At 39.9% G+C, this 15,898-nt stretch overlaps 1 protein-coding gene across 2 annotated transcripts in view; it reads left to right on the top strand.

Moving 5' to 3' along the window:
• Nucleotides 1–9,403: 9,403 nt before the first annotated feature.
• LOC311062105 (histone-lysine N-methyltransferase SETDB1-A-like) overlaps nt 9,404–15,898 on the top strand; it is a 20,087-nt gene continuing 13,592 nt past the window's right edge. For both annotated transcript variants that reach the window (XR_014602466.1, XM_084080911.1), the window contains exons 1-8: nt 9,404–9,583; nt 10,241–10,524; nt 11,559–11,749; nt 12,218–12,763; nt 13,387–13,554; nt 14,013–14,211; nt 14,912–14,985; nt 15,630–15,820. Coding sequence is in view for 1 of the 2 variants with exons in the window: in XM_084080911.1 (XP_083937037.1) it covers nt 10,343–10,524; nt 11,559–11,749; nt 12,218–12,763; nt 13,387–13,554; nt 14,013–14,211; nt 14,912–14,985; nt 15,630–15,820 (1,551 nt within the window). In the remaining variant the exon portion in view is untranslated. The remainder of the gene's footprint in view (nt 9,584–10,240; nt 10,525–11,558; nt 11,750–12,217; nt 12,764–13,386; nt 13,555–14,012; nt 14,212–14,911; nt 14,986–15,629; nt 15,821–15,898) is intronic.

The following is a 15,898-nucleotide window of genomic DNA, read 5'->3' as shown; positions in this document are numbered from 1 at the left end:
CATCACATATAATGAATGAAGATTGGTGAGTTTTAACTGAGTTTATTAAGATAGATTTGAGGTCTGACGTTCAATTATTTAAACAGCTTGGTTGATTTTCTTTTGTTAAATTTAACTGTCAGCTATTAATACTTAATCAAAAGGTTCACCAATCCTGTACTAAACGAGACTTTGAAGATATAAAACTTTAATCATTTCGAGAGATGTAACTTGAAAGCAATGCTGCAACTTTATTGATTGCTGATAAATATGTACTCTAGTCTGTATCTAATTAATATGTCAGTTTGTCAGTATCAGACTTGTGAGTGACTTTGTCAAAGGGTTAGGATTAATCTTAAGCATCTGTGTTAATTCTACAATGGATCAAAATAAAATATAAGAGCTCAAACCTTGTCAAATTATCTGGTAGAAACAAAACCATCCTTGATCACACCAAACAATACAATCATGATTAAGCAATCTTAATGATGAATCAATTATTCAACAACAAATGGAGGAGATTTAATACACAAAAAGACCAATGGAAAATAAAACATTTAGTTAGGATATCATGGACAACAAACAGACACCCACTCAATGCAGGACAATTAGTGCACCGGTCTTAAGATAAAATAAAAATAAGATAGTGGTGGAAGATTCTATTGAGTTACTGTGGTCTGCAGAATTAGAAAAAACAAAGCAAAAAAGAAAACATAAATATATTATTATTATTATTATATTTAATCATGGTGTTTCCGTCAACACTTTCATGGTTCAAAGAATTGTAGAATGGCACTTTCTTGGACCAAAACCACTACCTGAGTCATTTTTTAGCAATTATATATGACTGATGGAGCTGAGAAATGTGTTCAACGGTGGCTCCAGAAGTCTAGACCCAATGGAACCACAGAGCTAATAAAATCTCAAATGGCACAGGCAATTAACGATGGCTGGCACAATGAGGTGCACTTCTGTTCTCCACCAAAGGTGTCAAATGGTCTCAAACATTTTTTTAATTATATCCTTGAAGGGAGAAAGAATATAAAGTTCGTCTCCATGGATCCTAAGCAATAGTGGAGTTTGGAGTAGGGGTGACGGCAGGCTTTCTCTCACCCAAGTCTCTTGCCTGTATTTGGCCGCTGCCTAAAAGGGCACCATAGTTCATAGCATTTGCATATGGAGTAGGATCACTTTACTGAGCAACCTGTACTAAAAAGCTGCAGTCCGTAAGTGTTATGTCCTACCTGGGATTCAAACTCTGGCCTCCCGTGTGGAAGAGTAACCAGCTACCTCGCTTTCAAGAAGAAATCAGCAATTAGCCAGGACTCAGGAGAGACGTTGTGCTTATGAGCTTCAGGTGGTACTGTCAACCAGTAGGTAGGTGTCCTATCAGACTCCAGGGACAGAGTTAAAATCTCTTAATGGAAGAGAAGGGAGACCACCTCAAACCACTGCAGATGTATTAGTGATATTGTATTAACATACCACATGGTTGAAAACTTTATTTATTCAGATGACTCCCGGATGGCAACTTTAAGTCTCTGCACTGTTCCTCACTACTCACAGGGCAACGTTAACAATCTCCATTTTAAATTGGAAGGGTCAATTTCCTGTCTGCTCTTACTTCTGGCACCACAATTTAATTGCTAATGCATCTCCTGTTTCCCTCGTACAACGGCCGGACTTTCCTTACCTCTCCGTGCAAGCACGGATTACGGGGTGAGGAGGCCCCTATAGGCATAGCATCCACCAGGATCCCTATACCAGTGGTTCTCAAACGTTTTTATGTCATAAGAAGGACTACCAAATTATACGTATTAGGCGTTGGACCCCCTTTTGAATGTATTCGGTGCCAGGGACCCCCATAAGAGAACATCTTTTTTGTTAGATTAGATTACAGATATCTACAACTGCCTGTACAGTAGCCGGGGAGAGAGAAACCTGATCTAAATAATCATTCTCTTATACAGTACATTCTCTTATTGGACTATCATCTGTCCGGTAGATTTTTGTGAAATAATCACTTTCAACCTGGCTTTCCTATTTTGATGTCATAGGCAAAACCTTTCAAGAATAGCCAATCTATAAGCACACAACATATCGCACCGTTTTGCATCACGACCTTGTAGATTTTAAATTATGATCAAACCTGAACAGATTTTTACTGTAGCTTTTTGGAGATTTTCACTCACAATTGAAAGAATGATCAAATCTGGCCATTCATAAAAACAATACTTTAAAGTAGTTTGTTGACAAATGCAATGGATTTAGGGCAACTATTCAGGGCAACCAAAACTGTTCTGACGTGACTTCAAGACTTTTTATTGTACGATAAGAAATTGCAGTTAAACTCACCCCAATGGTCATCCTATCCTATATTGCAATTGCCTAGAGGGTCAACCGACGGTGGGTGGGTTGGTGGGTGGATGTCACAAATGTAACATACAGGCAGGCTCCAATCCGCACCAAACTTGGCACCAACACTGGTCAGGGCTCTGCCATCAGAATAGCCATACCAGGGGCCCCATGTGGCCCAGGGGCCCCTGGGTGCCACAGGCGCACCGTTGCTCCCATCTGCACCAAACGTTGCACAAACACTGTTCAGGTGTCTGCCGTCAGAATAGTCACACCAGGGGCCCCATTTGGCCCCTGGGTGCCACAGGTGCACCGTTGCATTTGAAGGCCCCGTAGCGGCCTGAAAATCTAGTTAAGTATGTTTGCCATACTTTATCTAGTTCCAAAATCCAATATATTATTTTGTGGTAAATCACTGGTGCTCAGGGGGCTCTGAGATGGAGGAGCCTCAGCCTCTGCCAACCTTGTCAGAGGACCCCTGAGCACTCACCCTTTTTGCCCGGTCCATAATTCATGCCTGTCCTGGGCGCCCCCCACATCTGCAGTTCCTCCTCTTCTGGAATCTTGACCTCCTTTCAGTCACGTCAAGCTTTCCCTCCCTCCCTCCCTTCCTTCCTTGCTGCTCTATAAGCCGTTAGATGGTATGGTATAAGATGGTTAGTGTCACCCCGTGGTGACATTGAGTTAAGATTGCGTATAGCCTTTCTTGTGAGTGACGGAAAAGACGGCAGGGGATTTTTACGGCATGGCACTGTAGGGGTCGAGCCATCTAGAAGAGAGAGAGAGTGTGTGTGTGTGTGTGTGTGTGTGTGTGTGTGTGTGTGTGTGTGTGTGTGTGTGTGTGTGTGTGTGTGTGTGTGTGTGTGTGTGTGTGTGTGTGTTCAGCAAACAGAAATGTTTTACATTTTTTGAAATATTTAACCTTTTAAATTAAAAATGTTATACTAGAAATCAATGGAGCTCGAATAGGCTCTGTGCATAACGTATGCAGGTTTTCCAGAAGGTGGCACCTGTTCTGGTTCATTTTTCTATAGTTTTGTTAGTTGGCTTGGCAACAGATCTGAACTGGAAACACATTTATGAAGGAGCCAATCAAAAAAAGAACATTAACCGGAACAGGAAATGGGTTTGCCACCTTATGCACAGAACTGGACTGATACTTTGCCAAATATGGAGATGACTGACATCATAATAATTACGTCATATTGACTGCCGACTGGCCATGCCGATGCCGTTATTAGGCTACGCCTTGAACAAAGGCTAATATTTGATGTGCCCGTGAACTGTGTTGACTGTTATTCAATTCCTGCTAAAGTATTAATAAAGGCTTTGCGAGCCAGGGGGAGGTTGACACGCGTGTGTGCAAGGTGCAAGAGTATGCATGTGTTGTGTACAGTATACTGTGTGACCATGTGACCGTGTGAGCGTGTGTGTGTGCGTGTGTGCGTGTGTGCGTGTGTGCGTGTGTGCGTGTGTGTGTGTGTGCGTGTGTGTGTGTGTGTGTGTGTGTGTGTGTGTGTGTGTGTGTGTGTGTGTGTGTGTGTGTGCGCGTGTGTGCGTGCGTGTGCGTGCGTGTGTGTGCGGGTGCCCGCGTGCGTGTGTGTGTGTGTTTGTGTGTAGAGGGGGTATTTTGTGGACCGCTCATTTTTCCGCTGATGATCATGAGAAGAAGGGGAGAGTACATAGGCTGGTGGTAACAGATTACTGTCGTATGTAACTCAAATAATAAGGGAACCTCAGAGGGAGCCGGGACAGAGAGATGCTATGAAGAAAGCTTTGCATGGTTTTAACAAGGGGTAGAATGATTCTACAACAGGACACTTGAAAGCATTCCACATCACATATAATGAAAGAAGACTGGTGAAGTTTTAACTGAGTTTATTAAGATAGATTTGTGGTCTGACAAGGACCGACGTTCAATTATTTAAACAGCTTGGTTGATTTTCCTGTCAGTTATTAATACTTAATCAATGGTTCAGCGATCCTGTACTACTAAACGGGACTTTGAAGATATAAAAGTTTAATCATTTCAAGAGGGTCAAGATATGTATACAATATGTCACCAGGCGGTAGTAGCGGAGGAGGTAGAGCGGCCGCTTGGGAACTGGAAGGTTCCCAGTTCGATCCCGGGGCTCCCCTAGAGTTAGTGTCGAAGTGTCCTTGAGCAAGACACTGAACCCCTAATCGCACACGATGAGCAGGATGGTGCCATGCATGGTTTCCTCCGGCGTTAGTGTACGAATGTGTGTGTGAATGTAGTGCACATTGTAAAGCGCCTTGGATAATGGTGCAATTTAAATACACCATTAATTAATAAAATTAAAATAAATAAATGTTAATACTCCATTAACCTGTCAGTATCACTGCATGACTGACTTTGTAGAAAGGTTGGGATTAACCTTAACCGTTTATGCTACTTCTACAATATGTCAAAAGACAATATGAGAACAAATCATGTCAAATTGTCTAGTAAAAGAAAATATGAGAACAAATCATGTCAAATTGTCTAGTAAAAGAAAATAATCAAACAAACAAGCCAAACTATCTTCAGTCACATCAAACAATACATTCACGATTAAATTATAAAATTAAGTGAATAATTCAACAACAAATGGGGAAGATTCAACACACAAATAAAGAGCAAGGGAAAGAGTTAGGATTTCAAGAACAACGCTCAATACAGGACAATTAGTGCATCTGTGTTGTCATTAGTTAAATTGATCCTCAAACTCCATCCTAGAACACATCTTCTTCCTGCCCACATCATTAGCCTCAAGTGTCTCAGAGTGGAGGTGAGAGTATCCCAGATTAAATTGTTTTTAGTTCACAGGATTTTAAATAATTCAGCGACCAAATATTGACTCAACTACTTTTCCAAGGTTAGTGATACCTGCAGGTTTTCCACCAGAGATAGTTCTACTGACTTTATACCCAGCCGTTTTAAGAGCTGTATCGGAAGAAACATCTTTATTATACTCGGCAGCAGTCCTGTGGAATGGTAACCTCGAGTCTATTACTTCTATCATAAACTCTCTAAAAAGCTGGATGTATAGCAACCAGACTTCATTTTAATAACTCAGTTGAGTGTAGGTTCCCTATTTTCAATCATGGTTTCAATTGTTAGAATATTTATTTTAAGTATCAGTTTAAGCATATTTTACAAACAATGTGTCTTCTCCCAACAGGATACTCGCTTGGGTTGAAACGGTGTGAAGTTCTGTGAAGTTCTATTGCAGAACCTACAATCAATGAATGCCCAGGCTCCTCTTCAATAAGAAGCTTGATTAACTGTTTCCCTGCTGAATCGCTCAGTGTGTTGTCCATCAATTCTTTCGGTCTGATTTCTTGAACCTGCCCCCGACTCACTCCACCAAGTGTCAAGTGCCCCGACTCACTCCACCAAGTGTCAAGTGCCCCGACTCACTCCACCAAGTGACAAGTGCCCCCGACTCACTCCACCAAGTGACAAGTGCCCCGACTCACTCCACCAAGTGACAAGTGCCCCCGACTCACTCCACCAAGTGACAAGTGCCCCCGACTCACTCCACCAAGTGACTAGTGCCCCTGACTCACTCCACCAAGTGACTAGTGCCCCTGACTCACTCCACCAAGTGACTAGTGCCGGTGGACATCATTGCGTTCCAACAGGACTGATGCTGAAAACGTAGAACTAAAGAACTGTGATGTACCCAATGGACCTGACGACTCACCCCACTACAGCCCAGCTGGAGGTGGATGTAGACCTGGGCTTCGCCCTGTTCTTCCTTTGCCTGCTGTTCTTCTTCCTGCTGGTGACGGTGGTGCGCTGTGCCCAGACGGTGGCAGACCCCTATGGTTCCATCTCCACCTCCACCTACCAGGAGGAGCAGATCACCTGAGGAAGGAGGAGAAATTAGGAGCGGATGATGAAAAGTAACTCAACAGCAATAGTTTGACGGACGGACGGACGGACGGACGGACGGACGGACGGACGGACGGACGGACGGACGGACGGACGGACGGACGGACGGACGGACGGACGGACGGACAGACAGATGGACAGACGGACAGATGGACAGACGGACAGATGGACAGACAGACAGATAGACAGACGGACAGATGGACAGACGGACAGATAGACAGACGGATAGATGGACAGACAGACAGACAGACGGATAGATGGACAGACGGACAGATTGAAGATACATTTTTTTAATGACTGACTGATGGATGGATGGGCGAACAGACAGACAGATGAACGGATGGAACGATGGATCATTGGGATGGATTGATGGATGGTGGGATGGACGGACGAACGGGAGGACGGACGGACGGACAGACAGATGATAGGTGCAACTGCCAAATGGTTTGGTCTAAGGACTGAGTTCATCACGTTCCTTTTTGTTTGTCTTTGGTAAAGCATTAATGGTGTCCACACCAGACAAACCGTGCCCACATCCGACTGTTGACATCATCACAGGAATTAACTAATATTTGTGTGTCACCATTTCTAAGAACATTTAAATCTGCACAAAGAAAATATGTATATGGTCGATTGAAACAAATAGAAACATCATATTATTCCAATATACTTTTTTGTCAACATTTCTAAGAAAATATCAATTTTATACATATTCAGAGAAAAATATGGCAGGGAATATCCCATCTGTGGTTTCAGTTTGAAAAGGCACGGTGAAAATGTATAAATACACACAAAGAAAAATGAGTCAAGACGAGGCTATTTTTCATCTGTAGTCCTTGGGCAAGGTGTTAAAAAGGCTTCCTAAAATACATCAATATGAACACAAAACAAGTCATGCAGTTTAAAAATGTACAACTGTATACATATAGAACAACATTGCAAAGAAGCAGGGCATATAACAGCAGCAAAAGGAGAGTTTAGTGCTGACATGTGTATGTATTAATAATCACCTATTGTTTAATTGGTTACTAAGAAAGAAAGAAAGAAAGAAAGAGGTGTTTAGTTGTCTGAAGTGATTTATGGTGGTGGTGCACAAACAGGGGCAGCAGAGAAAATGCACCTTTTGTCTGTACTGTTTATGGGCTTAGCCTTAAGGTATGGTATGGGCAATTATAGTATCTCTTTAAAAGACAGGGGAATGTTCTAATACTCAAATGCTGAATTACTAGATCATTTATATGACCACTATATTTGCAATGGCTGCTATGTCTTTTATACAATAAAGTATTTGCTTGCAATATAATGTGTGACATAGTGTCTTTTGCGGGAAAATGTGACCACAGGATGGAGATTGCTACCGTGGCAGTAGGACTTTTATAACTATTTAACAACATACTACTAAAAGGGGGTTTAATGAGTGTCCACTGCCAGTTGAGCTTGAAATAAATAATGATTCACATGCACATACAAGTTAGAACAAATGACCTCTATGTACAGTAGTTGTAAGTCACACACAACACACATTACAACTTCTATAGAGTAAGATTAATACATTATTTGCTTTTAATTATTTTGCAACCTATGTGTGGAAGAATTATATTTTATCATAATAAATATATCACAAAAATGTGTACAATAAAAGTACATTATTACCATCAAAGGTAACAAATACATGTGTGTATGGCATAGGCCTATGTCTGTAATTAGGCTATAATCACAATCTTACAGGTGCAGTTAAGAATGCCTGTGTAGTTGTGTATTAGATTACATCATATACTGTACTCAAGGGCCATATGCCTCTTTAGAAAGTCAGAGAAACATTATATGCTTTACAATAGACAGTAATCATTTTCATCTTATTAAGAACAGAGAGTTTATTCACTGAGGTTGTTATAGATAAGGAAAGAAGCAGTGTTTTTTATGACATTCTGGAATTATATTCTAATGTTATTTTTAGACTGCAAAAAGAGTGAAGTTGAAACATACTGATTCTAATCTGAAAGAAGATTGGCCTAATCTATTAGCCTACAGTACGACATATAGGTGCAGCTCAGATAGGTGCTAATTGTATTTCCCCACAAGGCCCAGGGCGGGTTATTTTTAAAACTAAAAATTCAAAACTCAAATTTACCTTTGCCTCATGATGCAAGTACGGTAGCAACAAATTGCTAGTTTATCTAATACCTTCTACCTTCACTTGGATGATATTGATATCGATCTCAGGGAAAGCAAGGTGATATCCATATTGGGAGAAGTATGGGTGCAACAGGTAATCTAACACATCAATTTGATATATTATAAACAATAATAATATAATAATAATACTATACAATTTATTTACATAAATGCATCGATTTTTGGCAAGAAATACTTGGGCAGACAAAGACGCATGAGTCATGACAGTTTTTGGGTGCTGATTAAGTTGGCCTATCGGTGGCCAAGCTGTCAATATATGACACATTACATTACATGTCATGTCATCAGTGGTGTAAAGTAACCAAGTACATTTACTCAAGTACTGTACTTAAGAGCAATTTTGAGGTACTTTTACTTTTTTCAATACTTGTACTTCTACTCCATTACATCTCAGATATTCAATTCATTTACATTCATATTCAACCTTTTACACCACTACAAATATTTGAAAACTTTAGTTACTAGTTACTTTGTTTGTTGATTTTGATTATTATTACAAAACATACATTAACCACTTCAGCCCTATACCCTATATACTAAAAATGATAGGGTCATAATTGTTATAACTGCGTTGTGAGATTGTAGATCTGCTATTTTCAAAGATCTTTTGACATTTTAGACATTTTGAAAGCATATTGACTGAGTACTTAACTTTTGGTACTTACATTTTGATATAAACAGCGTTGTACTTTAACTCAAGTACATTTTGAATTCCGGACTTTTACTTATAGAGTAGTTCTACATTGCAGTATTGATACTTTTACTTTAAAGTAAAAAACGAGAGTAGGCCTACCTTTTCCACCACTGCATGTCATGTCATGTCTTGTTACATTCAGTTTTGCCTGTGAAGACGCCGTCGCTAGAGGCAGTGTTGTATCGCTGGTGCCCACACCTGGCGGAAATGGACGATAAGAAGAAGCAGAAGAAGAAGTCTCGCGCTCTGCCGTGTCCACTTCCTTTTATTTAGCATGCTCCAGTGGCTAAGCAACAACTCTACAAAAACAACCACGGTTTCTTCTGAAAAGTTCATTTTTATTTGACTAGAGTAGTGTTTTAAAGTTGTTCGATAAACAAAGGTAACATCGGGGTGGTTTATTAGCCGCAAGCTGCTAATTCATTGAGAAAGGAAGGTGTTATGGTGCAAATATGTCGGTGAGTGTGATGGTAGATACATGTATGGTGCAAAACCCTTGAGGTTTTCCTGTCTTTTGTTGAAATGTGCACATGTTGTTGTGACCTATTTCCCTTAGCTTTGATAGATGCTAGTTATGCTATGCAGATATTAGGGTGTTTACTTTTGTAATAACAATCTACAAAGTATCTAGTAACTAAAGTTTTCAAATAATTCTAGTGGAGTAAAAGTACAATATTTGTCTCTGAGATGTAATGGAAACATTTAAAATTGGAAATACTCTAGTAAAGTAAAAAATACCTAAACATTTTACTTAAGTACAGTACTTGGGTAAATGTACTTAGTTTCTTTACACCACTGTCATTTAGATAAACATATTCTTTTTGCATGACCACAATTGCTATGAATGTTAACTAGATTGTTATCATTTTGTTATCCTGGTATCCCAGTTAGCACCAAATTGTTCTTCTTTGCACTCTCTATTTACTTTACCATTTACCCTGTCGTTTTTTCATGCCATTTACTTATCTTAAACATTGTAAGTCACTCTGGATAAGAGAGCAATTGTGAAAAATGGCTAAAACATAGAAACTGAAAAACAAGCAATAAAAGTGTATAACGTGTGTGTGTGTGTGTGTGTGTGTGTGTGTGTGTGTGTGCTGTGTGTGTGTGTCCAGTTTTAAACGTATCCAGTGCCACAGATTGGGATTATTTCACTGAGCAGCATCCGCAACAGCTGGAGGCACCGTGGAATAGGAGGTGCTAGCCTTGTTACAGTCATGATGGACAGTGATGAGGAGAAGTTGGTGATGACTCGAGAGGAGATGCGTAAATACATCCAAAAGATGGTGAAGGAGAAACAGAGGGAGCTGTTGAACCCAGGAACAGTGCAGAACAGCAGCTTCCAGTCCCTGACTGAGAGGAGAGATCGGCGGTTGACAGCCTTCCAAGATCTCTGCCAGTGAGTGCCTTGACACACACACACACACACACACACACACACACACACACACACACACACACACACACACACACACACACACACACACACACACACACACACACACAGTATGTACAGTACATTCAATATATATGGTCGCTGTTGGGTGGAAACCTCATATGTCAAAAACAGTTACTTTTCAGGAAATGGTTTGTTTGTACTTTTGTATAAACAAGCTCCTGTTTATACTTGTCATTGGTTCAAAATGTATAAAACCCACAGACGGACGGAGGGATATTTCACTTCTAAAAAAACTTTGGGTCATTTTATCGTATACTCAGGCTTTTGTGAGCCCCCCTGACAGTTTTTAAGTTGCTTGATTCAGTATTTAGATTTTTGATATTCATGTTATCAGACACGCCCCCTTCCTATACAAACCCATTATAACTTCAAACTCCATTTTTAACATGTTAGATTCATCAAAAACACCATCCTTGGTTCTGGTGACTCACCCTGCCCCTAAAAATATATGAAAAAGGTTATCGAAAAAACACGGCCCCCTCACGTATTAGGAGGGCAGGGTGAGTCACCAGAACCAAGGACGGGTGTTTTTGATGAATCTAACATGTTAAAAAATATATAAGTTATATGGGTTTGTATAGGAAGGGGACGCGTCTGATAAAATGAATATGAAATATCTAAATACTGAATCAAGCAACTTAAAAACGGTCTGGGGGCTCACAAAAGCCTGAGTAGACGATAAAATGACCCAAAGCTTTTTTGAAAGTGAAATATCCCTTTAACAACCGTCACTTTCAATAAAAAAACAATAAAAAGCCTACCATGCACCGCTTTGTGAGCTTGTATATGTCATACTGTTGTGTGACACTATTATAACGAAGTAGGGCATGCCATACATTTATGAAAAAACATAGAAAGTTGAATATGGAGATGTGAGACGAGGTTTCTGCCCGACAGCAACTATACTGACAAAAAGTTATATATTTGGATACAACATATGGGAGAAAATATAAATTGCTGATTGTGCCTGGCAGGTCTGTGGAAGAATGTGAAGCTAGCATGAAGGAACTGTACACTTTGCTGACTATGGAGTACAAAGACACGGATTCAGAGGATGAAACCCAAGTCAGCATCAACTCTGAAGAAGGAGCTGTCGCGAATGGATTCGATGGTGATGTTGATACAGTAGATGATGATGATGATGATGCTGATGCTGCAGACAACAGTAAGGACGTTGTGTCACTGTGAAAACATAAATGTATAGCTTCATATGCATGTATTGTTTATTTAAGATACATCTTGTGTATTTTGGATGTTCATAAAGAGTAGAATAGAAAAATGAGATGTTCACGTGACCATTTGCCGCTTCTGTTATACAGTATATTATGTGGATGTAGCCAGCACAGTTTCACTTGATTTATTAGACTCATTTTTGGATCTTATTCTAGCTGCGCAAGGATTACAGAGAAGCTAGCTTAGTAGAAATGTCAATGTATGAAAAAGACAAAGATGAAGAATAAATGACTAATGTGGGATTTACAAGAACGTCTCCCATTAAAAAGAAAAGAAAATCAAGTTAAAGAGTCACAACATATTGTATTAACATAATCCAAGTGATGACATAATGATTTCATTAAAAAAAAGCATGATTCAAGCATGATTTCTTATATTTTCACACTTTTCTCCTTCCTAGGTGATATGACCCCTAACAGTCCTGCTGCCAAGTCACAACACAGACCACAGACCAGCAGGGTTGAGGATTCACACAAACGCCCACAGAGAGATGAACCATCCACTTCTCTTCAGCTTAAACTGAAGCCGGTTGTGCTCCTTTCCCAACTCTCCCTGGAAATGATTCGCCGTCCTCTCCCTCCACGGGCGGCGCGCCTGAAACAAAGAAAGGAGAAAAAGGTGGTGGAGGAAGAGGAGGATGAGCCTAGTGACTGTGATTCTGAGGACTCATACAAACCAAAGGAGGACGTCAGCGACGGCAGCAGCAGAAGCAGCAACAGCAGCGGCAGTGAATGGTCATACAGTGGCTCAGACTCAAAAAAGAAGAGAGAAAAGCATAAGAGAGGCAAGACAATGACGCCACAAGTAATGCCACAAGTGAGGCCACAAGTACTGACCAACGTCACAAGCGCCGTACAGCAGAAGATCACCTTCACTCCTTCAAGCAAAGTGACTTTCCCACAGACAAACATCACGACAACAAAGATAATGCCAAAGCTAAATGGAGGTAAATTCTGGGTTTTAATGCAATGTTTTCTACAACAACATTTTTCTCTGCTTACTGTTTGCCGCTCTTTACCTGCATGCCGTTTTCCTTTTTTCTAATCTGAGTAAACAACACCTACATATAGTAGGATATATCCCTGTGAACTCATTCATAAAGCACATAGACGGACAGATAGTAGGGGGCATTTTGCAGTAGAGCCCAGCCGATGGATGCCAGAGTTTTGGGTCTGATCCCGAGTCCTAGACCACAAATTACTGATATATTGTCAAATAGTGTAACATTTTCTAATATTTTTTTATGTTATCTATATATTTGAGAACATATAACTTATAAGCAAACAAATAACATAACTTTTTGAATTTTGTGTATATAATATAATAGTTTACTTAAATTATACAATGAACGTAAATATAAAATGCACACAAACAGAGCTTTATTTTAGCCGATCTACAAGCTCACAACACATCGTATGATGATGCCTTGTGGATCTGCTATTTTTGAAAATATTTAAAAGGTGAAAAATGAGGACACATCAGCTGCATAATTAATTGACGATACCCATGTCAAAAGGTCTGTTGCTGTGTTTTAATCCAGTCAAGTTTTGTGGTCACTCTCTCTTGCAGGAGATACATGCGCGCTTGTGGTTTCCTCCATCTCACAAGCCTCAAACCCCGTAGCCACAAAACCGCCCGACCTCCCAGACGAGGAGGTAAAGGTTGGCATGGAGATCTTAGCCATGAGGAAGCCCAGCTCCTGGGAAAGGGGAAAAATTACGGAAATCATAACAAAAGGTGTGATACATTCAGCAGCACACACTCTTGATGATTTAGATATATTTGGGAATATTTCCTGTTAATTGGATGCAACATGCTTGGGTAGAAATTCAGCATGCATTTGCTTAAATAATTCCTCTGTTATTCCTTTTTTTTCTCCTAAGTGATGTTGAAGTTGTGCTCTGGGTGAGAAACAATGTCAAAACATGTCTCAAATTCAGAGTTCCAGCACATAGACAAATGCAACAAACCACTCATTTTCCTTTCCCAACACATGTTTATATATACTGGCACTGGCAGAATGTGCTAAAAGTATGATTTTGAGACCACTCGTTGAAGTTTTTATAAAGCTAAACTTAAACAATCAGGGGGTAGGAAAAGTGAATGGAATTACTACTTCTGGTTCATTGATCACACAGCACAGAAGCAACAGAAAAAGATTAACAAGAAACACATGTTCAACTCCTCATTCACAGATGGTGTGCAGAAGTACAAGGTAGATTTAGGAACAGAGAAGACCCTGTTGTCTGGACATCACATTGCGTTTTCCTACACACCGGCTCTGGAACGGCTGTACGTTGGTGCTCGTGTGGTTGCCAAGTATCAAGAGGCTGAAAAATCCTGGCTCCAAGCTGGTATTCTGGTGGAGCTCCCCAATAGAAAGAACCGCATGAGGTTGGTGCGTGTGTGTGTGTGTGTGTGTGTGTGTGTGTGTGTGTGTGTGTGTGTGAGAGTGAGAGTGAGAGAGAGGGTTATAACAGTTAATTACAGTAACAGAATAAATAAAACTAGATGTGAAAAACATTTGAGTTAACTGTGTGTGTGTCTTGGGCGGGGGGTCTGTATTGTGTCTAAAATCATAGAGAAAATGTCCTTAGTTTTCTTCTCTCATTTCATTCAGTACATAAGCCTGGTATTTTGGGTATGGGTATATGAAATGAATCATAGTTTTCCCTACCCTGTTGAATCTTGCCCCTGACACATACATAATTAAAAAAAAAACTGAAATAGTTTTTTACAAAAATATAAGCTAAACTAACTTTTAAATTCATTTTAAAACTAAACTGAAATTTAAAACAAAGTCAAAAGTAAATAAATATACAAACTAATGAAAAATGCAAAACTATAACCTTGTGGTGTGTGTGTGTGTGTGTGTATTTGTATCAGGGTGATGAACAATCCTATTATTATGGTGGATTTATTGCTTCATATGCATATGAGTCAAACCGCCGGGCTCATTTGTTTATTTTTGGAACAGTTCTTATATCCTGCAATGAGACGGCTGGCCCCAATTCTGTCTAATAGATGAGAGTTTTATGTTTTTAGCTCAGATCCAGTTTGAGGTTTTGCCATAAGACATGTTTCCATCTTTCAGGTTCCTGGTCTTCTTTGACGATTCCTCTCCCTCTTATGTTGGTCTACCTCTTCTTCACCTGGTGTGCCGACCATGTAAGATGGACACATTATTAATTCTCTTGTTTTGGGCGAGGTGTTGCGTTATTCAATTTGAGGTGACTCATTTTCAAAGGAACTCGTGTCAGAGCTTTTGACTGTACATTTTTACAATTAATGACCAGGTAAGGCTGGTTGAAAGCATATCGTCTGTCTCTGTCTGTGGAAACCAAATTAACCGAATTATGTCCAAAACTGTTACTTTTCAGGATTCAAATTCAAAAATAGCAAAAGTAGCAGATCTGCAAGCTCAAAACTTGGCACGTTTCGAGCTTGTGGATCTGCTACTTTATATTTTTGTGTGACACTGTAGTATGATCAAGTAGGGCATCATTTTACGAAAAAACACAAAAAGTTAAAATATGGAGATAAGCGGTTTCTGCCCGACAGCAACGACATGCTCCTTCTAGCCATTGTTTACATTCATTCAGTCATTAATTGGGTAGTGCTCTATAAACAGGGATAATATATTGTACAAAACAAAACAAATCTCTGCGCATTAAGCAGTGGTAGACCTGACAGAAGTGAAACGGTAACCTTAACTAATATTATTCATTACTGATATTTACTAGTGTTTTTAGTTATTTATGATTTAATACTGTTTTCAATAAACGGATGTGATTTGTCTTTGTGTGTGACAGTGGAGGACGTGTCTGAGGGGCTTACTGATGAGACACACAAGGCCTTTGTCCAGGAATATTTGAAGGTCTGGCCGAACCCTGCATTGGCCCAATACAGGGTTGGACAGACCTTGAACGTGGAGTTTGATGGAGCCCTAAGGAAATGTGAAGTGGATGAGATGGACTGCAGCTTGATTCAAGTTTCTTTCAAGGTGAGCTGCTTTCAACACCCTTCTGTAAATAGTGAATATATTTTTCATTCCTTTGATGTTTCAGACATGTATCTAAAT

This window comes from Gymnoscopelus microlampas (genome assembly GCF_963454915.1).
Source record: "Gymnoscopelus microlampas genome assembly, chromosome: 15".
In the NCBI taxonomy this organism is placed as follows: Eukaryota; Metazoa; Chordata; class Actinopteri; order Myctophiformes; family Myctophidae; genus Gymnoscopelus; species Gymnoscopelus microlampas.
The sequence above is the reverse complement of the archived record's forward strand: the minus strand, read 5'-3'. Positions and strand labels throughout refer to the sequence as shown.